General features: G+C 43.3%; 2 protein-coding genes across 5 annotated transcripts in view; one reads left to right on the top strand and one right to left on the bottom strand.

Annotated features, from left to right (window-relative positions):
• NDUFAF6 (NADH:ubiquinone oxidoreductase complex assembly factor 6) overlaps positions 1-11,111 on the bottom strand; it is a 32,424-nt gene extending 21,313 nt beyond the window's left edge. For both annotated transcript variants that reach the window (XM_032763914.2, XM_075063115.1), the window contains exons 1-3: positions 11,024-11,111; positions 6,753-6,875; positions 850-906 (exon numbers count right to left, since the gene is read on the bottom strand). In XM_032763914.2, coding sequence (XP_032619805.1) covers positions 850-906; positions 6,753-6,839 — 144 coding nt within the window. In that variant the 5' untranslated portion in view covers positions 6,840-6,875; positions 11,024-11,111. The remainder of the gene's footprint in view (positions 1-849; positions 907-6,752; positions 6,876-11,023) is intronic.
• Positions 11,112-17,495: 6,384 nt separating this feature from the next.
• The window catches only part of TP53INP1 (tumor protein p53 inducible nuclear protein 1), a 79,136-nt gene continuing 73,751 nt past the window's right edge, over positions 17,496-22,880 (top strand). For 2 of the 3 annotated variants that reach the window (XM_075063113.1, XM_075063112.1), the window contains exon 1: positions 17,496-17,647. The gene's annotated coding sequence lies outside the window, so the exon portion shown is untranslated. Of the gene's footprint in view, positions 17,648-22,231; positions 22,349-22,880 lie in introns of all 3 variants that reach the window. The other variant, XM_075063114.1, reaches the window with a different exon arrangement.

The raw sequence follows: 22,880 nt of genomic DNA, 5'->3' as shown, positions 1-22,880 counted from the left end.
CTAAAGCGTTCAGACAACTAAGGTAATCAGGGCCATATAAGTACCTTAGAGATATACAGACCTTGTAGGGAAGGCAATATAAAAGTGCATGTTATCATAAATGGCATTTGTTTGAGATTTTAAGCTCATAACTCATCTTGATATGAGGCAATATAGAAATATTTTAAAGTAATTTCTAATAGCCAAACAGACAAGGTCACAGAATGCTGTCAAGAGATTAAGATGATGTAAATGGATAGGAATAGGATGGCATGAAAAGGCAGTCTGAGAAAGTTTTTCACTTTGATTTCTTATAAATTGCAGAGCACTGAATCTTTTAGAAAGGAGAATTGACCGGAAGCCAGCTGTGTGTGAGAGTTAACTGTCTCTGATCTCTTGAAGGTAAACTCACCTCTGTGCAGAGGGCCTGCCCAAGGTCTAAGCACTACATAAGCCCACAGACCCCTAGACCCTCCAGACAGCAGTGAGGTAAATTCACAGGGTGGCATTCGGAGGCTTGCACTGATATTGCGAAAGTGAAGGCATTAGTTTTCAGAGCTGACAATCTGCAAGCTTTCACGAAAACTGCAGTTTTTTAAAGCAACACATTTGAAGTTCTATCCTCTCCACCATGGCCACAAAGATAATAGAGAATATGAAATGGAATCTCAAGGAGTGGAGTTTTAAAGCAAGAGAGAAATTTTAAAAAACTACCACGGGCCAGTATTGGACACTCCTGTTCAAAAAAGAGAATACAACCATACAGAAACAGAAAGATGAGCTCTTTAAGTTTGGGTTAGGTACACATGATTCAAAAAGTCAAAAATGAGAGGAAATATTAAAATGCATACAACAGATTAGATTACTTACTCTTTCATCAATAATCTTCAGAAGCCACCTTTTAGTCAAGTTATGTTTCTTGATAGCCTGGAAATGAACAAAGAAAAGCCATATCACAGTTTAGAAAAAAGAAAAATTTGGAAAATTATTGAAAGCAGGGTATGATCAAGGCTGTAATTTTTTAATGATCTTTTTGTTATTAAAAGTAAGATTTGACTTGCTCCGTATCAGTTGGGTTAAATCAAAATGGAAGAATAAAATGTGTGTAGAAAAGAAGTTAAGTATAAAACGTTTCAACTGATCTCTCCTTACTACTGCTACAGAAAAAACAGAATCTTGTGCCTCAAGCCAACATGTAAGTGAAAGAGAAATTTTAAAAAATATATTTTCTTTAAAATGTAATTTAAGTCTACACATTCATTCCATTACTGAGTCATTCTATTACAACTTTCCACAAAATATTTGCAGATCACGTTGTTCACTTCCCAAATGGTTTTTCAAGAGAACAATAATTAGTATAAGTTATGTCAACAGATACTGTTTATACATAATATTCTAATATATGTATTTTATATATATATTAATTATAATTATTCAATTATAGAAAACTGATAATCCTCTATCATCTCCTGTTCAGCCACTCATCTCTGTCAAACTCTTGCCCTCCTTCCACAGCTGCTCCATTCTATTCCAGTTTTTTCAATCTTATTATTTACAATAACTCCCTCAAAATCACCTTCAGTTTTGCAGCCAGTATGTCCTGTTGGAGTATAATAAATCTGACATGATTAACTGTTTATGATAGAAGTTTGGGAGCAGTCTGTTCTCAGAATCAAGGCTTTCTATAGATCATTATCTGCCTCTTTATATCTAACTTAAATCCTAAATAACTATTTTTACAGATATTTTAAAAAACAATGTTGCAAGGATACTTATTTCTAATGATTTCAGTAGACTTCAGATTAGGCCTCAGGCCTGGTCTACACTACACGTTTAAAGTGATTTTAGCAGTGTTAAACCGGTACCCGTCCACACTACGAGGCCCTTTATATCGATATAAAGGGCTCTTTAAATCGGTTTCTGTACTCCTCCCTGACAAGAGGAATAGCGCTAAAATCGGTATTACCATATCGGATTAGGGTTAGTGTGGCCGCAAATCGACGGTATAGGCCTCCGGGCGGCAACAAAAACAACGGAATTAAATGACCATAAAAATAAGAAACGCGAACAGACCGTAAAAAACAAAAACCGAGAAGACTCAGAATACCAACGCAACCCGAAAAGTCCGTAAATCACACCTAATTCGCTCTTAAATCGGTTTTCTGGTTCTACCTCCCCTCCCTGCAAGGGAATAGCGTAATCGGTACGTAGCCATATTCGGATTAGGGTTAGTGTGGCGCAAGATGAACGGTATAGGGGCTTTAACACGGGCGGTACCTCCACAAACAAAAGACAGTGTAATAGTTTGCCCAGAGAACACACGGTTATTTTATATGTGGAGTGTGTACTTACCGCTCTGGAACAGCGATCTGAACTCAGAATGCTGTGGCCAGTAACAGCGAGAAAGCCCCGGAAAATTTTGAAATTTCCAATTTCCTGTATTGCCATCAGCCGTGGACTCTGAATCAGCACGGTGGCATATGGAGTCCCAAATCCAAAAAGAGCCCAGCCCTGGACCGTACAGGAGGATACTGGAGTCTGAAATATGCCTGTATGGGGAAACAAATCTGTTCTATCAAATGCCGTCTCGTTAACAGAAGACGAAATGGCCAAATCGTTTTGACAAAACAAAGAAGCGTCTCGGATACACAGTTGCGATGACAAGCGAAAGGAAGCCAGAGACTCAATGGGACGCTCGCTGGAGGGAGCGATGGAGGGGGTTACTGAAGGACTCCAAGCTATCCACAGTCCACAGCAGTCTCCATCCGAAAAGTAATTTGCATTCTTGGGCTGAGGAGCTCCCAATGCCTGTAGGTTCAAGACCATTGTCCGGCTGTGGTTCAAGGGAATAGCTCATCAATTTTACACGTCCACCCCCAGCATCCCACGTGAAGTAAGAGGGAAGAATGTTTCTTGGACTTCTCTCTTTATCAATGTCACGCCTGGGCGCTATGTTACATGAATGTGCAGTACGCGATGCGTGCGTGTGCGAAGCGCAGTACAAAATAATCAGTCTCTTCTCGGCCTGCCGTGGCAGCTGGTGCAGTAGGATGGGTAAACGTCCTTGTTATCCAACCCGTGAAGTGCTCTGGCCTGGCTTTCAGGTGAGGCTGGCTCGGGGGTGCACTGGGTGAAAATAGGAATGATTCTCGTCATTGCCCAGTAGATGGTAATAAGAACGGCTGATAACTGTCGTCTCATCGTAGCAACTGGGGGCTGAGCTCCACAGCCCCTCCCTTTCCTGTGTAAAGAAAAGATTCTGTCTACCTGGAACTGTCATAGCAGCGCAGTGCTGGGCACTCTCTCCCAGGCACCGCTTAAATGTTCGGCCTGGACTGTCATAGGCCCAGAGGCTGCCTCCCCTCATTTTACTCACTAACAAGTCGCTGTTTCTTATTCCTGCATTCTTTACAACTTCATGACACAAATCGGGGGGACACTGCCACGGTAGCCCAGGAAGTTGGGGAGAGGGAGGGCAACGGGTGGGTTGTGCAGGGGCACCCCCTTTGAATGGCATGTAGCTATCATCATTTCTGCGAGGATCTGACCACAGAGCACCTGTGCCTCTCTGATACACTGGTTTCTCTGTACACCTTGCCCATATCTAGGCAGGAACTGACCTCTATTTTTTAGAAACCATAAAGGAGGGATTGACTCAGGGGAGTCATTTCCCAGTTTTGCCTTTGCAGCCCCGGCCGCTGATCTCAGCCAGGGCACCATGATAGCAGCAGACAGTACAGAGGACAGATTAAACTCATCTCATTGCCAATTTACCCTGGCAGCAGACGTGGTACAGAATGACTGAAGTAACCGTTCTGCATGCATGCAAAAGCAAATGAATGCTGCTGTGTAGCGCTGGAAGTATCGCCTCTGTCCGCGGCATCCCAGTACACATGACGGTGACTGTAAAAAAAAAAAAAAAAAAGCTGAACGGGCTCCATGGTTGCCGTGCTATGGCAATCTGCCAGGGCAATCCAGCGGGAAAAAGGGCCGCGAATGAATCTGTCTGCCGTTGCTTTCCCCGAGGAAGGAATGACTGACGACATTTACCCAGAACACCCCGCGACAATGATTTTGCCGCCATCAGCCACTGGGCTCATCAACCCAGAATTCTAAGCGGGGGAGACTGCGGGAACTATGGGATAGCTATGGAATAGCTACCCACAGTGCAACGCTCCGGAAATCGACGCTAGCCTCGGATCATGGATGCACACCGCCAAATTAATGTGCTTAGTGTGGCCGCGTGCACTCGACTTTATACAATCTGTTTTATAAAATCAGTTTATGTAAAATTGGAATAATCCTGTAGCGTAGACGTACCCTCAGATGCACAACTGGTTTCCCAGTTTGTCAGTACTAATTGTCTGGTAAGTGCATTGGCTGCAGTAGTGCCACAGTGGTCAAGAAGCAGCAAGTTGAGTTCTGTTAAATTACAGACACTATGGCCCAAATTGTCAATAATTACTTCTAATTTTGGGTGCATAACTTCAAACATACAGGTCCTGACAGAAGTTCTGAACACTGACAACTTCTATTGAAATGTGTTTAGAATTATGCTCTCAGTGTCTCAATGGCATTCAAGATGGAGTTAGAGGTCACTTTTGAAAAGATAGCCCACACGTACCTTGTACTTTCATACACAATCTGATGAGTTTCCTGATAAAATACAAAACATTTTCAAAGATCAGAGTTTTCAAGCATGGGTGTCTAAACTTCAGTGCCTAAATCCATATTATAAAATCAACGGGAGCTGCAAGTGTTCGGCACCTCTGAAAATCAGGCTAGTTTTATTTAGGTGCCTTCATATGAATTTGTTCACCAAACTTTGGGAACCAAGTTTGAAAATGATGGCCATATTGCATATAAAACATTTGGGAATAAGTATTTAATATATACTAAACTGATAATTGATGTGTAAAACTGCAACTGTTCCCCATGCAAACCTAGTAATGAAAATATAGCATGCAATGTTTTTGATAGAAGAAACATTAACTAAAGAAGTTCTATGAATTGGGCTATGAGAGAGGTCGGCAGGTTATCCATGAATTTGGACTGCTTTTTCAAGTTATTTTTCTCTACAGGAATTGTTTTTTATTTTTATAACAACCTGTCCTTTTTTGGGCAGCTTCTCTCTGCAAAGACTGAAATGACCATACAGGATCATTCTGGGTGTGTCCAGCGGCACAAGAAATAAAATCACAACTCTGGGAACCAATATGAGTGCACCATTATGAGGTAATCCAAGAAGATTATTAGTTTGTCTCAGTGTTCTCTTTGCCCAGCAAAGCTGATTGAACATCCAAGAAATGCTTTAAAGCTTTTTGAACTATTTCTCACGAGCTCATTTGGCAATTGATTCTGTTTAAAGGGCTTGATAGAGAAGCCAGGTGTGAGAGCAACCCTTGTTGCAGAAATGGATCTATTCATCTCCTCCCATTACAAGATTGGTTTGCTCCCTGGAAAGAGGGTATATGACCAGCAGGTCTAACTATCTCAAAATTTGACATTTTATACAGATGCTCATCCACATGATGTTTTCTACAATTACCCTTTGGGCAGAAACCATTGTTATTCATTCAAGAAGGCTCCAATGACAAGAGCTGGGAAGAACATGTTTAGACATACCCCAAGCTAGTGTATGCTGAATCTATTAGATCCAGACAAGAGACAACCACACAGGAGGGGATCTTTGGAATGGAAAGAGAGGAACCGAAGACCAAATCCATTCCTGGAAGCACAGACAAAGACACCATTACAGGAGGTTTCCATATTTTTTCTGTACTTCAGACATGGACGGAGGCACACAACACTTTAGATGGAGAGTGTAAGATGTTAGTCTGCGGTCCTCAGGCAGTGACTTATACTATAAAGCAACATATTGGGGTCTATTTATTCCCATGTTAAGTACAGGCAATCATCAGTTATCTGGTGCAGTGAGGGTCCTAACTAGAGTGAACAGGTTTGGTCAGCTGATCATTTTGTCCCCAACCATGGCCAGCAGAGATGCTAAATTGTAGACATGCTTGAGTTTGTTGTTCTGGAGCTTCCATGAACTTACACAGATATTGTAAGCAAATATTTCAAAAGCTGCCAACTTTTGAAATATTTGCTTACAATATCTGTGTAAGTTCATGGAAGCTCCAGAACAACAAACTCAAGTAGAATCCCTGTAACTCAGCATCCAAATCAGGACTTGCATTTTGTGCAAGTTTTTTTTTAAAAATGACCAACTGTCAGCTATCCAGTTTTCTAAGGAGTCAAAGTGCAATGGAATACAAAAATAGTGTGCATTATAGTTTTAACTGTGAGGGTATGGGCCTTCTATAGTGTATCTTTCTTTATATGGTCTCCTTTCTGGCTTTTGTTTCTGATCACACTAATTTCTGTCTTCTTTTAGTTCTTAAACCTTTGGAAAAGGCTAGCATAGACTCAGGAAAGTTTACTTAAACACTTTAATTGGTATTGATTTACAATTGTCACTCTAATGATTTTGTCCCTTCACCTGGTTAGAAGGCAAATTCTCTGATTAACATAGTTCTAACTAGTTGCTACATTTTTCTGGTAACTTCTCCCTAGATATCAGCTTCATGATGTCCATCTCTCCCTTTTTTGCTTCAGGCTGCTCTTAGTATAACACATACAACATATCATACAATATCTGTATAACACAAAATACAGTTAGTATGCAGTATAGCACATGCAAAACAACAAAATATTTTCCACTGGTAAAAGAATAATTGTAAGTAAATTTTAAGACAGGAAAGATATTTTACCTTCCACAGTTCTATAGCAACTGGCTGATGTGGTGGGTTATCACAGTATATATCTTCCACAGTTTTCCTCCAAAACTGCATTCGCATCAAACCTATGGTCTTCTGTGTTATGGAGTCTTTAATCTGGAAAGAATATATGTAAAAGTGAAATTTACAGTCTAATGGAGGCATTTAGTTTACGACACTTAAAGAGCATAACTAACTATCATCTTTCCTGAATTATTTTTCTGATCACATGCCATCAATATGCATCTTTCACAAGTAAGACCATGTCAATACTCCCAGCTAAATCGGCACTGCTGCGATCAGTGCAGTGGTGTTGATTTAGTGGGTCTGGTGAAGACATGCTAAATTGATGGCAGAGTGCTCTCCCATCAAGTGTCTACTGCACCTCCCTGAGAAGTGGAAGCTATGTCCAAGGAGAGCATCTCCTGTCAACACAGCTCAGTGCAGACACTGCTGTAAGTTGACCTAAAGTTATGTTGACTTCAGTTACATAACTAAGTAGCATAACTTAGATCGACTTACAGTGGTAGTGTAGACCAACTTGGTCATTTGAGGACTCACCTAGGAAGTGGGAGACCTAGGATCTAGTCTCCCTAATCCATTGACTTTGTTTAGTCAGAGTGCAACAACTTCAACATGAAAGATTGAGGGAGCCCCACATCAGAATATCCCATAACTCAATGGTTAGAGCAGTTGCTCAAGAGGGGTCACATCAATGTTCAAATCCTTTCTTCCCCTCAGGTAGAAGAGGGACTTGAACAAGGGGTCTCCCATATCCCAGGTGAGTATCCTAACCACTGGGCTAAAAGTTGAGAGAAGTCCTCTTCCTCCTCTGTGGCTTTTTGCTAACACTGTAGGCACCTACTGCAAATAGAGAGTTTGCAGCTGAGAATCCCAAGACAACATGGACACCTCCCTGCAGCCCAGACTTAGGTGCCCCTCTCCAAGACAAGGGTGAATTGTAGCACACACCCCTCTTATTGGATGACTAGCTTAGGTAGCTCCCTGCCCAGCATGATGGCTTTTGTGAATCACAGTTGAAGGTGTCTCTCCCCATTAATTGTATAGGAGGTTAGGGACTAAACTCAGGACAGATCTACACTATAAATTTACAGCAGCATAGTAGCTATGAGCAGTAGCTGTGCCACTGTAGAGCTTCTGGTGAAGATGCTCTAATGGGAGAGGTCTCTCTTGCTGGCTCTCTCTCTCTACTACCACAAAAGGTGGTAGCTATGTCAGCGGGAGAAGCTCTCCCGCCAACATAGCACTGTCTGCACTGGCACTTACATCAGTATAACTGTGTCACTCAAGGGTGTGGATTACCACACCCCTGAGCGAGCTAGCTACACCAAAGTAATTATGTAGTGTAAACCAGGGGTCAGGCTTTGTGAATCACAGGGATTTTCTAGGCGCCTAAAAGTTAGAAGTTGTGACATTCAGCCTCACAACACCTAATTTTTTAGGCTACAGTCACTGCCCAAAGAGATTACAATCTAAAACAGTGAGCAACATACCAAAGGAGTAGGAGAAGGAGAAAATAAAATACATGCAATTTTTATATATATATACACACACACGTACTTTTTTTAACATGACTTCAAAAGGAAGGCACTAAAGACACTGAGGGCTTGCAGGAGTGAATCAGATTTTTACTACTATCAGGATTTCAACAGCTGCAAGAAAACAAGTCAGATAGTGACACATCTATCATCAAGAAAACTGCCAGCAGAGCTTGGATTCCAGTGTTCAATTGTTTGTGATGATGTCCAAAGCAGAATGTTAAATTATTTGCAGTTTGGATATCTTAGCACAGGGGTCGGCAACCTTTCAGAAGTGGTGTGCCGAGTCTTCATTTATTCACTCTAATTTAAGGTTTCGCGTGCCAGTAATACATTTTAACGTTTTTAGAAGGTTTCTTTTTATAAGCCTATAATATATAACTAAACTATTGTTGTATGTAAAGTAAATAAGATTTTTTAAATGTTTAAGATGCTTCATTTAAAATTAAATTAAAATGCAGAGCCCCCCAGACCAGTGGCCAGGACCTGGGCAGTGTGAGTGTCACTGAAAATCAGTTCGCGTGCCGCCTTTGGCACATGTGCCATAGGTTGCCTACCCCTGCCTTAGCATCTTGCAGGTTTGGGCAGTAAGTGTCTTGCCAGTGATGCTGAGTTTTTCAGCTCCCCAATGCAATGTACAGGCTCAGCATCTCACAGGGACAAACCCCTAATAATTAATAGCTTGATTTTCAAAGGTGCTGAGCAACTGCAGCTTACCCGTGAATCAACAGGAGCTGTGAGCACTCAGCTTCTTTCAAAAATATGGCCACATATATCCCAAATGAAATAACACATGTTGGGTGAAATTCTAGCCCCACTGAAATCAATAGCAAAACCTGGGGGGGGGGGAATAATCAGGGCAGGATTTCACCCCACGAACATAGCATACTAAATGAACAATTTTATTCTTTAAACATTTTGCCAAGTTATTCAGGTATTTTATTAAAAAAAATTCTGACAGTTAACTTAAAGTTTCAACTGGCGCTCCTTCAGTTCACCAAGATATGCAACAATTAAGATTTTTCATCAATCATGCCTGTGTAAAAACCAGCTTTTCTCCAGTCGTGCAATTTTCCAGTAATAAGTCTATGACTATTTTATTTATGACTATAGACAAGCTGTTCGCAGGAAGGGCCAATACCTCTGACAGAAACAAAAATGTGTCTAATATTCCACAGTGAAGATGAAACACTTTGCCCATATCTTCCTGTAAATTACAAAAGATTGCTTTGTTGTACATTTCACTTTAGTCACTTGCTTTACCTATCACAAAAAAAAACAAAAAAAACAAAACACATCTACCTCCTTCAGTCCAACTAAATTACTACGAATTTTTTAAACATTGCTACTAGATAATATTTTTATATGCATCACTTGGCAATTAAGATACTGAACTTCAGCAAGCTATTGCATACTAATGTAATTCTTGTTTTCGTGATGAGTATTTGTTTTACTGCGCTTGAGGTTTTCTTGTACTTTTTAATCACAGATATAAAATATATTTTTTAAGATTTAGCATTGCACTACTGCAACCCAAAGACAAGCAGCTGTTTCAAATATTCTTCTGAAGGCACGTGTATTAGGAGACTGGGCTGAACCACAAAATCCAGATCAGAATCTGGATTTCAAACACACAAAGTTCAGGTCCTGGACCAGTTTCACCTCAGAGGAATCCACCCCAGGGGATCACAGGCAGTGTTCCCACTGCTAGAGAGGGCAGCTTTAAATTCTGCCAAGAGTTTGCCAAGAGTCCTGACAACAGAGGCTGAACAGGATTATGTTTAATCAGCACGTCCCCTGGGCTGTTCCAGACAGGCCTTTCTTGCAAGCATCAACTTTTGTGGTTGCACTGACAGTTTGCGGGTCACTGTGGTGGGGCAGATCTCCACCCCAGTCAGGAAGGAGTTAAAGAGCTCCTCCGGGCAAAATCAGCCTTAACATAGCAGCACACTTGTGAGGCTTTTCAAACCTTCAGATAAGCAGGTCCTTAAAAGGGAGGATGATGCTTGCTCAGTGTAGGGTGGCACTCTAAAGGTGTTCCCTGTCACCCTGCAATAGGGCTTGCTGACCAGCAAATGGATTGAGAGCCTTGGCTGCCCAAGTCCTCTCAGGAAAGAGAAGGGCAGGTACTTTTTTCTTTTATTTTTCTCCTTGGCTTCCTGAAGGCCTAGGGGCTCTGCTTTTTGAGGGCTGTGGAAGCACACTGACTTTTTGTTTGGACTACTTTAACTCCTCCCACCAGAGGGCAGATGCCCTGAACAGCACAGCTGGAGGGCTTTGCACCAGAGACAGGAGCACTGCCCACCCTCTGCCCTAGGAGACATTAGAGAGGTATAGCCTACTACAGCCATATAGCAGAGAGAAGATATAATCACATTGGTGTTTTTTTTTTAAATCTGCAACCTTCCCTCCTGAAAATCTGCCAAATCTCTGCCAGCATAGACCTAGAAGTGAATCTGCCCTCAAGGTTTTTGGTTTGATCCTTTACAGATATGAGTCAGCTGCACAATTCAGATCCAAGTTTAGATTCCAAGCCCCCTCAGTTTCTACAGGTGTTTAGATCTGGGGTTTTGTGGTGGACCATCTGTTTATCATCCTTTGAAACACAAAAAACTTTAATCTCAGCATAGAACACTTCTTTAAAGTTCAACCTAGAGTCTTGAAATGATTGTTTTAGTTCAGTATTTCACAAATATATTTTAATACCTGCCTGAGCTAGTTCAACGTTGAAGGCTCTCAGTGCAAAAGCAGAGGTGCGGGATTCTGCAGGCAACAACAGAGAACACAGAAAACCTTCATAGTCACGTTTCCTATATATGACAAACAAAAAGAGATTACACATTTATAGCTATATGTAAATTAAGCATTCTACTGGTCAGCACTGAACTTACTTCTAACAGGAGTGAATTGTGAGGTCGACTAGTAACTCTGACCAAAGCAAAAACAGATGTTTTTATTTTAAACAGTTAAAAGAACAGATTTCATTCACTCTCCTGGGAAGTAATCTGAACACTCTGTGCACCAGCAGGAGCAGCTGCACCTTTCAGAATCAGGCTTTAAGAGATTTGCCCAAAGTCACAAAGCAAGTCTGTGGCAAAACTGCAATTACAGTCCAGATCTACTGACTTCCAGTCTTGTGTTCTAATGAAACCACGCTTACAGAGATTGTAATATTTTATTATAAAACACAACACTCTTTGGAGCTTGGCAGAGAACTGTTTGTTTAACCAGTGAAGTTTCTGGGTATGTCTACTTCTGGAGCTGGAGGTGTGATTCCCAGCTTGAGAAGACATATCCACATTAGCTCTGATGAAACTAACAGCTAAACATATAATATAGCTACAGTAGTGCGAGCCATTAGATGGGCTAGCCACCCCAAGTAAATGCTTAGGATCTTGGATGGGCATGTACTCAGGGCAGCTAGCTTCTCCTGCAACTTATGCTTCCATATGTACACTCTATTTTTAGTGTGTAGGCTCACTGAGCACTAATGCAAATATGTCTCTTTGAACTGTGAATCAAACTCTGAGCTCCAAGTGCAGATATGTCCTTTTGTTTGTTTGCAATTCTAATCACAGCATAAAGTGACAACCTGCTGATCTAAACTGATATACACTTCTTTGGCCACTTGGGAGTGCCATTAAATTAAAAACAACTGCAGCACACAAAACCGTGCCATAAAATGCAGAGTTTTACTCAACTATTCTTATTGCAAGCAGAATTCAAAACTGTATATATAGTTACAGTGCCTGTTTTTTCTACCCCTTGCATTCATAGGGTGAAACTTTGCATTCAAAGTTCAGCTCCTAACTTCAAGAGGCAGACATCTAGGCACACATTTATTCAATTTCATGAGAACTGTTGATCCCCTTCCACTCCATTTTAGTTATGTTTGTTTCATAGATGAGGTAAAAATAAAAAATAAGTGGGCAAGTTTTAACTATTTAATTATGAGTGTCAAGGCAAAAAAGAAAACTAGATTTGCAGACAAGTACTTTGTGGAGGTAAAAACAGTAACTGGAAATCTACTGTGAATTTTCAGAACAAATTCCTGAAAGTACTTTGGGTGACCTTGGGCAACTACTTTCTAAACCACTGAGGTCAATGGAAAGAGACCCTTTGATTTCATAGAAAGATCATGCATCTGATGAAGTGGGTATTCACCCATGAAAGCTTCTGCTCCAACAAGTCTGTTAGTCTATAAGGTGCTACAGGACTCCTTGTTGCTTTTTACAGACCCAGGCTAACATGGCTACCCCTCTGATATCTACCCCTCAATAGGCTTAGGAGCAGGTCCTTAAAGGGCACTTTCATAGTTAATTACAGACCAACCAAATGTTCCTTTAAAATTGTCTTAACTAAGGAATACCATCACTTTGAAACCTAGTCATTCTTTAAAAATGAGTTACAAAAGTATCCAGTACTACACCTGCCCCTGCAATATTGGTAGTTGTACAATGACATTTCCCTATTTCGGAAGTTATTCTCTCCCCTGTTAGTATGTGAAAACCCCCACTCAAACAACAGAGCAAACTGACGGAGTACATAGGGGAAAACAATGATACAAAGTCCCCCCACCCCCTGTTTAGAGAGAAACTTTTTCCTCCCTGTAATAAAGTTCTCCATGCTTTAAATCCAATTTTACCTCCACTCTCCTCATCCACGAGGGTAAAACTCCCCCCAGGGGGATACATTTTAAGACTTACATTGCTTGTGTTACTTCACCTCCCCCAAAATGAGAATTAATTTTAAAGGTGATTTACAACAACTACTAAGTAAATTAGGGTCATGTCTTTTATTGCTTTTTTAGTATGTTACAGCCCTCCTCCTCCACGGGACTGGGGCTTACTGGGAGGACAGGGGTTACAGCCCCCCCCCCCCCGCCGCCACAGGGCTCAGGGTGGGGGCGGGGTTACAGCCCCTCCCCCACGGGGCTGGGGCTCACTGGGAGAACAGGGGTTACAGCCCCCCCTCCCCACGGGTCTCAGGGTGGGGTTACAGGCCAGCCCCTCCCACGAGGCTGGGGCTCAGGACGGAGGAATTACAGCCCCTCCCGGGGCTGGAGCGCAGAGTAGAGGACGGGAGTTACATCCCTGCGCCCGCCCCACACCGGACTCACCGCAGCAGCTCGGCGCAGTACTGCACCTCTCCCCCGGGGCCGGGCTGGCTGGAGGCCGGGGCCACGCTCCTTCCCCAGACCGCCGGCCGCACGAGCCGCCCGCGAGCGCTTGGCCCCAGCAGCTGCCGGGAACAAAGCCCGTAGTGAGCCCCGCAGCTCAGTGCCATGGCGGCCGCCGTACTGCCTGATGCACCGCCCCTCCTGTCAATCACCCTCTGCCTGCAGTGCTGGCCTCCGCCAGGTCTCAAGTGCCCGTAGTGTAAAAAACTGCTTCTGGTGTGATTTGCTACCGGTAGCAGTTACCGGTACACGGTTGTTTTTATTTGCTGACTTGTCCTAATTTGCTACTTTCTCACCTTTCCCGTCCTCTGGTCCGGGGATAGACAGCAAATTGTGAGCGATCGCAGTACATCAGCCTGCTCTGCCCACCATGGCTACACTAACTTTCCTTTATATGCAACAAAGAGTGTCTAAAGGAAAAACTTGACGGTGGTGTGAGATGGAAGCATAAAGTCTTCAGCTTTCAAACAACCCTGCCTCCTGTACCAATGTGTCAATTGCCTCTTAATAGAGTGAGGTCATTTACACATCATGTATTATGCAGCTTATATATATTTTCGATGAGTATGTTATTAAAATATAAATTAAATAGTACGATGACATGCATCTGCTTACTGATAACAAAGGTAAATGACGAAGTGCTAAGAGTAATGAAAATAACATTTTAAAAAGTAATCAATTAAAAGGAGCAAAAGTATATTTAAAATGGATTAGAAGGAAGGGAGCCACAATTCAGGGAATCCCAGTAGCAGGTAAGACAAATTTGTAAACTGCAATGAGACTTTATGCAGTCATATAAACTGATGAGTGATTCTTTGTTTCTGAGAGGATATATGTAAAATATTTCACCGAATTAAGTCTTCTGCAGTGCCTCAGTAGATTATATCAGATAGGAAGGAGCTGAGGTGACTAGGCATTGGGATGCCCAGCCCTGAGAAGCCTATGCTGAGATGGACTGTCCTGTGGGACAGGAAATGAAAAAGCCCCTCTGACCAAATAAAAAAAAAATCTGCCCCCACTTTCCCCCACCCTATTTTTGCAAACACTGGTGTCTCAGTCCACAGGGGTATAACTGTTACCCTGTGCTGTGTTTTGCCCTCTGGCAGCCTCTGACCCCTGAGCTTAATTCCAGCTCCTTGATTTGCCTCTCCTCAGCCCCTATCCTAACCCTGCCTCCAGCTGCTTGACTCCCCTCAGCCAGTCCATTTCCATCCCCTGCTCAGACACTGGCCGCCACCCCCCTCTGATTTGCCTCCTTTGCCCCTTTTTAAGCCAAAAAGCTGTCCGCAGAATTTGATGCCAAGTAAGGGTAGGGTGAAGGGCAGTTGCCTCAGCAGATGTTACTGAGCATGCTCAGTTCACCCTAACTAGCAAGTCAGATGGCAGTTTTTCATACTACACCCATCAGGTAGGTTGCCAGGGCATTGGGCATCTGTGTCTCTCTTCTCCATCTGCCCCTAGCTCTCACCCAGGTCGCTTACAGGCTGGATACCAATTGTAGGGTTGCTGAGAGCACAGGGCAAGCCTGCTCCCTGATCTGTCACTTGCACAGCACTCACCTCCCCTGCCCCACTGCCAAGAGGAATATACATGCTACCTAGACATTTAGTTCAATGAGAGTTCTCCATACCTGTATCAAGATGCTCAGTTTGTACCTTAGCTCTTACCTACTGCTTCTAACATCTTCCAAGTGCTAAGTAAGCTAATTCTTGCATCCTCCATGATGAGCTCTGTGTGGCTTGGAAGCTTGTCTCTCACCAACAGAAGTTGGTCCACTAAACCAGGGGTTCTCAACCTTTTTCTTGCTGAGGCCTCCCTCTAATATGCTATAAAAACTCCAGGGCCCAGCAGGAGTGGGGACTCGAGGCTCTGGGCTGGGAGGGGACCCTGGGGCACAGGCATAGTTTGACTTCTATTTTGCTGTTGGGTGTGAGCAAAGGCTGATGGGGCTTGGGCCAGCTCCGTACAGCAGGCTCCAGGGAGTGAGTGCCACCTCCACTCCCCGACTCACCTCAGTAGGCCACCCAGCCGGCCTGGGTTGTGCAGGGCCATAACCAAAGAATATAACTTAAAGAGGGGACTCAGCTCAAAAAGTCTGAAAACCGTTCAGGGTGCAGGCAGGAAATAGCCAGGGGCTGTGTGACGGCAGGGGGGTAGCTCAAGATGCAGGGAGGGGGAAGCTAGGGGCTGTGTGCAGGCAGGGGAGTAGCTCAGGGTGCAGCAGGAGGTAGCTAGGGGCTGTGTCCAGGGATGGGAGTAGCTCAGGGTGCAGGGAGGGGATAGCTAGGGGCTGTGTGCCAGGACGGCTCCCCCTGCAGTGGCTGTTCCCAGAAGGGCTCTGCTGGACAAGCCGGGTCCCCTGTCTGGGAATCTCTTAACGGCTGCATGAGCAGTTAAAGTGCTGGGAGCTGAGGAGCAGCTGCAACCCTGAGCACCAGCAGCAGATGGGGGAATGCCACAGCTGCCCACTCCATGACACCACCAGCCAGAGAAGCAGCTGACCTGCACTGCCTGGCTCTGGCTTCCCACCTACAACCTGGCCAGAGAACTGGGCCTGAGGAGGGCTGGGGGAGAGGTGGGGGTGTGGGAGGGTGGAACTGTCCCTGGATTGCCCCACTCTGGGTAAGGGACTGCAGTTTGGGGGGCCAGCACCCTTGTGCCTCCCCAAATCTGCCCATGGACTGAGGGCTTCTGCCCACAGGAAGTGCTGGGGCCCCTGGCTTCAGGCCTGCGCCGCTCCTGGCTTCGGCGGGAAGAGCAGGCTTCAGCACTGTGCCGCTCCCAGCTTCAGCCCCATGGGGGAGAGGGAGTGCCAGGGGTTGGGGCACCTGGTTTCAACTGCAGGGCCCCATGGCCCTGCTGAAAGGGTTTGGGGTTCTGCAGACCCCTGGTTGAGAACTGCACTAAATAATATCATCTCACCCTCTTTGTCTCTAATCCCTGATGAGGGTGAAGGAATCATTACCCCCATTGTACAGATGGGGAAGCTGAGACAGAGAACTTAAGAGAATGGGAGGTGGGGGAGTATTCACAAACTTCGTGTACCTTGAATTAAGTTCTAGGTCTTAGTCTTTATTTTCAAAGCACTCCATGAACTGTGTCCACAACATCTAAAAGATTATCTAAAATTCTGGGATGAAGACTGTGGTTGATATGCTTGTCTGGCACAGTGGACCTCTCTACAATAAGAGTAGAGCTCTTCTGTGCAGGAGACAGAATTCTCTCCTGGGGCAGTCCATGAACTCCCCAGGAGCTAAGGACCATCACAAACCTCACCACCTTTCACTCCAAGTGCAAGTTCTTTTCTTTGATCATGCCTTCTCTTATATAAACACATAGCAACAGATGTGTGTGTATATATCTATAGCTATATATCTAAGAAGAAGACAACACACTCCTACAAGAAACTTCTCTACAGATTCCTCTCCCTCTGGGGAAAGGATGAGAGACTAAACAATGTGTGATAGATGTGTATTCAGGTGGCTTAATGCACTACTGGAAGGTGCGCAGATGCTACAGTAATGAGCATGGTGTTAAAACCTATGCAGATTAGAAGAGTTTTCAGTTGCTCCGTTTGAGGCATATTGGGCCTGCTGTTTGCAAGTGTGGACTGTTACCAGCGAGCTCTATCAGTGTGTACATAGAGAATAGATAAGGTGCCAGTAGATGGCACTCAAGAATATGTCACACAGCTCTTGTAAAATCAATAAAACGTGTGCACTGTAAATGGTTTCCTTTGTGCAGCTCTTTGTCAGCTCCTAACAGTGGGTACTCACAGTTCTCAGTGCTGACAACTCTCACAGTGTGATTGTTAATCTAGCAATTTTGGTGGCTGTGGTGGTTTGGTTTTTTTCACCTGTCCCATGAAAATATACTGAAAGGCCCCCAACGCTCGAATTTTCCCTTATTAAAAATGGCCACCATCTCCTATTACTGCTAATGGGGCTGAAGCAAGTAAGATGGCTGCCATTTCTCTACAGTCTATCTGCATCGGGAGAGAGGCTGCCCATAATAAAGTTGGCTGCTACGTCCCGCTGTTTTCAGAGAGGGTGAAGCCATGGCCTCAGGTACAGTAGCTGTGCCACACCATGGTCCGGGGGCTAGACGGGACATGCCAGGAATTGTGAGGAGCAACGGCGACACTGTGAAAGGTGAGTGGGGAGCAGGGGATTGTGGAGGTAGGTGTGGGGGCCGCAAAGGATAGTGACGGGACAGGAGATGGAGAGGGTAGAATGGCTGCTTCCCCAGCCTGGGGGTACTGGGAGAGGAGAGTGCCCTCCAAGCAGCCCCCGCACTGTTGCCAGCTCTCACGAAATGATCGTGCATCACGGATTTTGCCGCCTGCAGGAGGAGCTGTTGCAATGACACAAGAAGCAACTCTGGTCCCACCATTTGCAGGGCTGGGAATGAAGGTAGAGCTGTGTGCAAGAGCCTCTGGGCTAAGGACATGACAGCAGCTCTGCCACTAAGCCCTCCCTGCAGATATGGTCCTAGAGCACAAAGGAGGCCCTGGGGCAGTGGAGGAAGGAGTTGAGAAAAAGCTGTTGCTGGGCGCCAGGTGGAGAAGACCCAGGGTAGTGGGGAGTCAAACAAGTGGTGCCATTGAGTCCCAGATAAAGAAGTGCCAGGGCAGCAGGAGGCAAAGAAATGTTGCTGGGGGGTCAATAAGACAATGCTAGGAAATACATGGCCTCCCTTACCTCAGGGATGAGGAGAGGGAGGAGAGGTAAGTGAAGCCTCCATCTGGGCTCTGAAGGAGTGGTGTGCATTTCTGTCTGCATTAAAGGTTGACTTTTCAACCTGAAATTATAAAACATGCATTGGCAGAAGAATAGAGGGAAGTTAAAAAGTCTAAAGACAGATTAAGACCATGATTTTATTTTAAAAAAACCCGCATGATGGGGGTGGGGGAGGTCTGATTCATTAATTTATCTCTTGAGGTTAGCAATATTGAGTTCTGTTTGAAGTCAGTGGGAGCTGGGATCCTCAGCAAGTCTAAAAATTGGTCCCTTTGTGTTTGAGATTGGGTGCACAAAAACAGAGACAAAATTTTTAGCCATTTTTGAAAATTTTTCTGTATGTGATTTGTTCAAGTCTATACAAGAACCCAGTGGCAGAGCCAGGATTAGAATTCAGAAATTTACAGCACTCGTTCCTGTGATCAGTACACTATATGACGCAGCGATTATGCCTATGAATCCAAAATTGATCTGTTTACTCCTGATCAACTCTTCTCTTTTTAGTTTTTGTAATTGATAATCTCTAGTACCTCACCTGAGATGACCCACCACTACCTTCAGTGTTGTTCCTTGTGTCATATTACAGGTTGGGGCCTTGGATTATGAACTCTTGGGGGCAGGAACAGTTGTTATAGGCCAGTGATACTCAGACTTCACTGGTTCAGAAGCCAAATTAGCGATCAACGTTACCCAAAAGAGCTGCAGTAGTGTGAATTCATAGCTTTATTTACTATAGCACTATATATTAATATTTTAAACAGTATGACAGGGAAACTATTTAAAATTTTATATATATATACTCACAGCAAAATGACTGACCAAGTATTATTATTTTACCAATTACAATTGGTTAATAATATAGTAAAAGCATCCTGATTCATTAGTAACTTAGACTGGTTAATAATTAAATTACACAGTGTTTTAATATTCTGTGTTGCAAAGAGCTGTAAGAGACATATTAAAGAGCCACTTGCAGCTGGGAGCCTCAGTCTGAGTATCACTGTTATAGAGTATGTCTTCAGTGTAGCGTTAACTTAAGTTATCTACACTGGAGTTACGCTTCTCAAGTTAGCCTAGCACAAGTTCGAGCAGCCACATTGTAAAATAACACTTGAACCTCTGTATCTACATTAGTGCTGCACTCATTAGTGTGTGGCACTAAGACTTATGGGAGTATGTCCTGTGGTTCCTTGCACTACTGTAAGATGAGGCATGCTATACTTTCCCAGTGACTTGTGGGAAAAAGTGTCTGCCCTTTCTGGGTACACAGAGGACACTGGGGGAAGGCATTAGAGGACTACCAGCATTCAAGTGGAGCTCGCCTTAATTCACACTGCAGAGTGGTCATATTAGCTCCTGAGGAGTTATGGTTAAGGCTGCGAGTTTGTCAAGGAAGTCACAGATTCCATGACTTTCTGGGACCTCTGTGACTCCTGCAGCAGCCAGTGTGGAGTAGCTTGGCAGCCCCTGGGCCAGACAAACTGGCTGTTGCTAGGGCAGTCTTGGGCCACCGCACCCTCCTCCCCCAACAGCAGCAAGATTTTGGGTGGGGGGACTAAGAGCTGGGGATTGGGGCCTGGGAGGGGGCGAAGGCTCTGGGCAGTGCTTTACCTCAGGTGGAGGGGGGGGTGCTCCCTGGAAGCAGTGACATCACTTGGCTCCTACATGGAGGTGCAGGGGCTCTGCATGCTGCCTTCACCTCCAGGCACTGCCCCCTCAGCTCCCATTGGCCACGGTTCCTGGCCAATAGGAACTGCAGAGCCAGTGCTCAGGGCGGAGGCAGCGCACAGAGCTGCCTGGCCACGCATCCGCCTAGGAGCTGAGGGATGTCACCACTTCCAGGGAGCCATGGAGCTGGGTAGGAAGCCTGCCACTTCCCCCTCCACCCCCAGCACCAGTGGGCAGGGTGGATTTGATTTAAATCAAATTGATTTAAATCACTAGTCAGGAAGACTCGATTTAATCATGGATTTCTACATAAAAGTGCATTTTTGTTGGTTGTTATAACTTTAATGCATATTCTTCACAACTCAGAGATAGATGTATAGTGTGTACCTTCTAAAAATGAAACTTACATTTTTAAACAGTGATTTATTTTGAAAACTTTAGTTTACTTTTACAGCTATGTCAGGAAATGAATGATTGTTTGGTTATTTCATTTACCAAAGGTAATTGAAGCAGATAGTTCACCTCCCAATGACTTCACAAATATCTCCAATTAAACAGGTTAATCATTAATATTTGGAGGATTTTCTTGCCATGCTGTATTAGGAGGAGAGCATCACAAAACAGACATTTAAACTGTTTTATTTAACTAAATCAGCATTATGTATTCTGGATGTTTTTTCTTCAACAGCAAACATAATATTTTAACAAAACAAGCATATATGAATTTTTGAATTTAGTTAAACATTCAAGTTTCTTAAAATCAGGTTTGTTTTTGTTTTTAACTCAAATAGTTAAATGAATTTAAAAATAGACTGTGTCAGCCAGGTCAACGTGAGAAACTTAAAATATTGGATTCTGCAGCTAACCCAGTCGTCTTCACCTTCATTTTCTTGTTTGTTTATAATCTGGAAAAGAAAAACAAGCTTTCCTGCTTTTTCAGGTCCTAAACAATTTCTCAATTTGGAATGAATTAGTCCAAAGGAAGAAAATATTCTTTCTACACCCGATGAAGAAACTAGTGCTGTTAAAAGTGAGACTATCACTACAACAATTTCAGAATCCAAGTGCTTAAGTGACTTCCACCAGTTCACTGGTGTGACTTTAAAACATCATCAGCAAACATATGTTTCTTGAATGTTTCACCCTTAGCTCTGAAGTTTATTATAGTTGGCATTATGAAGGGATGATTGCTGGATGTCCATGTCATAACCAACTCCTCTTCTTCCGCGGTTAAGGTTTGACCCCGGTACCAAGTGTTGAGAATATTTGCAAGAAAATGTGCTGGAGATAGTGCTTGCCCCATTCATTTGTAATGCTTATAATTTAACTCTGTCATTGCATATTTCTCTTTTAAAGATCTCACTCAGTTCCTTCCAAATTTCAACAGCATCAGCAATAAAACAGCTATTTCCCTGCATTTTGTTCAAGGCTACAGAAATAGGCTTCAGGGTACTCAGCAGGTGTTCAACATTTCTCTTAAGCCCAGTGTTGAGAACTTTGGCTGTGACAGTGCCATCTATTTTTTTCACAATTTTGTTCACAAACTGTCATCAGATTAGACCAGTTCTTGATACAGTGCTCAAAACAGTCCACTACTGAGTTCCGTCACACATCTTCTGGGAGAGTTAGCTTGGTTCCTCCCACTTTTTTCAGAGCAGCTGCAGCAAAGTGGTTGTTAAGGAAGTATTTTCCAATTTCAACATTAGCCTTTATTTCTGGAACACTGAAGTTTTTGGCTAAGAGGTGCATCAAATGAGCAGTACAACCCTATGTTGTTAGCTTGGGACTCTCTTCTAAATAATTTCTTCTCATCTTGGATACATTTGCAGCTTTGTCTGTGACCAAGCTGCGTACTAGACATTTGAATTTTTTTTCACAGTTAGTTTGTTATAGCTTTTACTGTTACTTCTTGTAAGTATTCTGCTGTGTGTGCATTTCCTGATGTATCAATTGTTTCTGTAAGGAAGACATTCTCTTCTTCTGTTGTCACACAAACACATACAACAGGATCATTGTTGACATTGTTCCACCCATCAAGACTCAAGTTAACAATTTTACCCTCTGGACCTTTTGAACACTGCTCAGTTTCTCTTTCATATACTTTATCCAGCAATTTGCTTGCGACATCTGCTCTGTTGGGTGGACAGTATTCTGGTCTTAATGACTGAACCATATCAATGAAGTATGGGTTCTCAATCATACAGAAAGGAGAGTTTGTTGCACAACAGACCTGGCAATTCTTTCATCAATTACGTCTTTTTGTAATCTACTGGTTCTTATCACAACTTATCTATAGTTGATGGAGATTTCTTTTTGTTTTTGCTACAGGTGATATACTGTGACTATGTGACATACATGATGTGACTGAAACACTATCATTGGCAGATAACTCTGAAACTAGAGAAAATGATGGTGATCTTGAAGATGGATAGTCTTCAGAATCTTGTATGTTGAGAATGGCTTCTCTTAAACAAAATAAGTCAATGCAGTTATTTAATTATTATTACCATAGTGCTCATTTAGTATTACTCATTACATGCACTGACACTCAGTACTGCATTAAAGGTGAAATTGTAAAAGGAAGATCTGCCTATTTCAGCTATTTATTTTTTATCACAATTGCATCTAAAATGATAGTACCATAGAGCAACAACTATATTTTTTGCTCAAAGATGAGAATTCAAGAATAGTCCAGAAGACGGACAGACAGTAGAGTATACCAACCTGAAGATCCTGCATGTTCAGATGTGTTCCTTTCATCATCTTCAACGCAGCTTCCTCCTGAGAAGGAACACGTCTCATGATGTTGTTTCATTTAGGCAACCAGGCCTTGCATTTCTTTGTTGCACTGTTTGCATTTTGCATGCATGCCTGGCTTACCCACAGGTTGAAGAACTTCATTAAAATATTCCCAAACTGGGTCTCTTTTACAGCCCAGGTTTTCCCTTTTAGTGAGAGAAAGGTATGGTAGATCTCA

This window comes from Chelonoidis abingdonii, chromosome 2 (genome assembly GCF_003597395.2).
Source record: "Chelonoidis abingdonii isolate Lonesome George chromosome 2, CheloAbing_2.0, whole genome shotgun sequence".
NCBI classification, from domain to species: Eukaryota; Metazoa; Chordata; order Testudines; family Testudinidae; genus Chelonoidis; species Chelonoidis abingdonii.
Note: the sequence above shows the minus strand (reverse complement) of the source record. Positions and strands in the feature narration are given on the sequence as shown.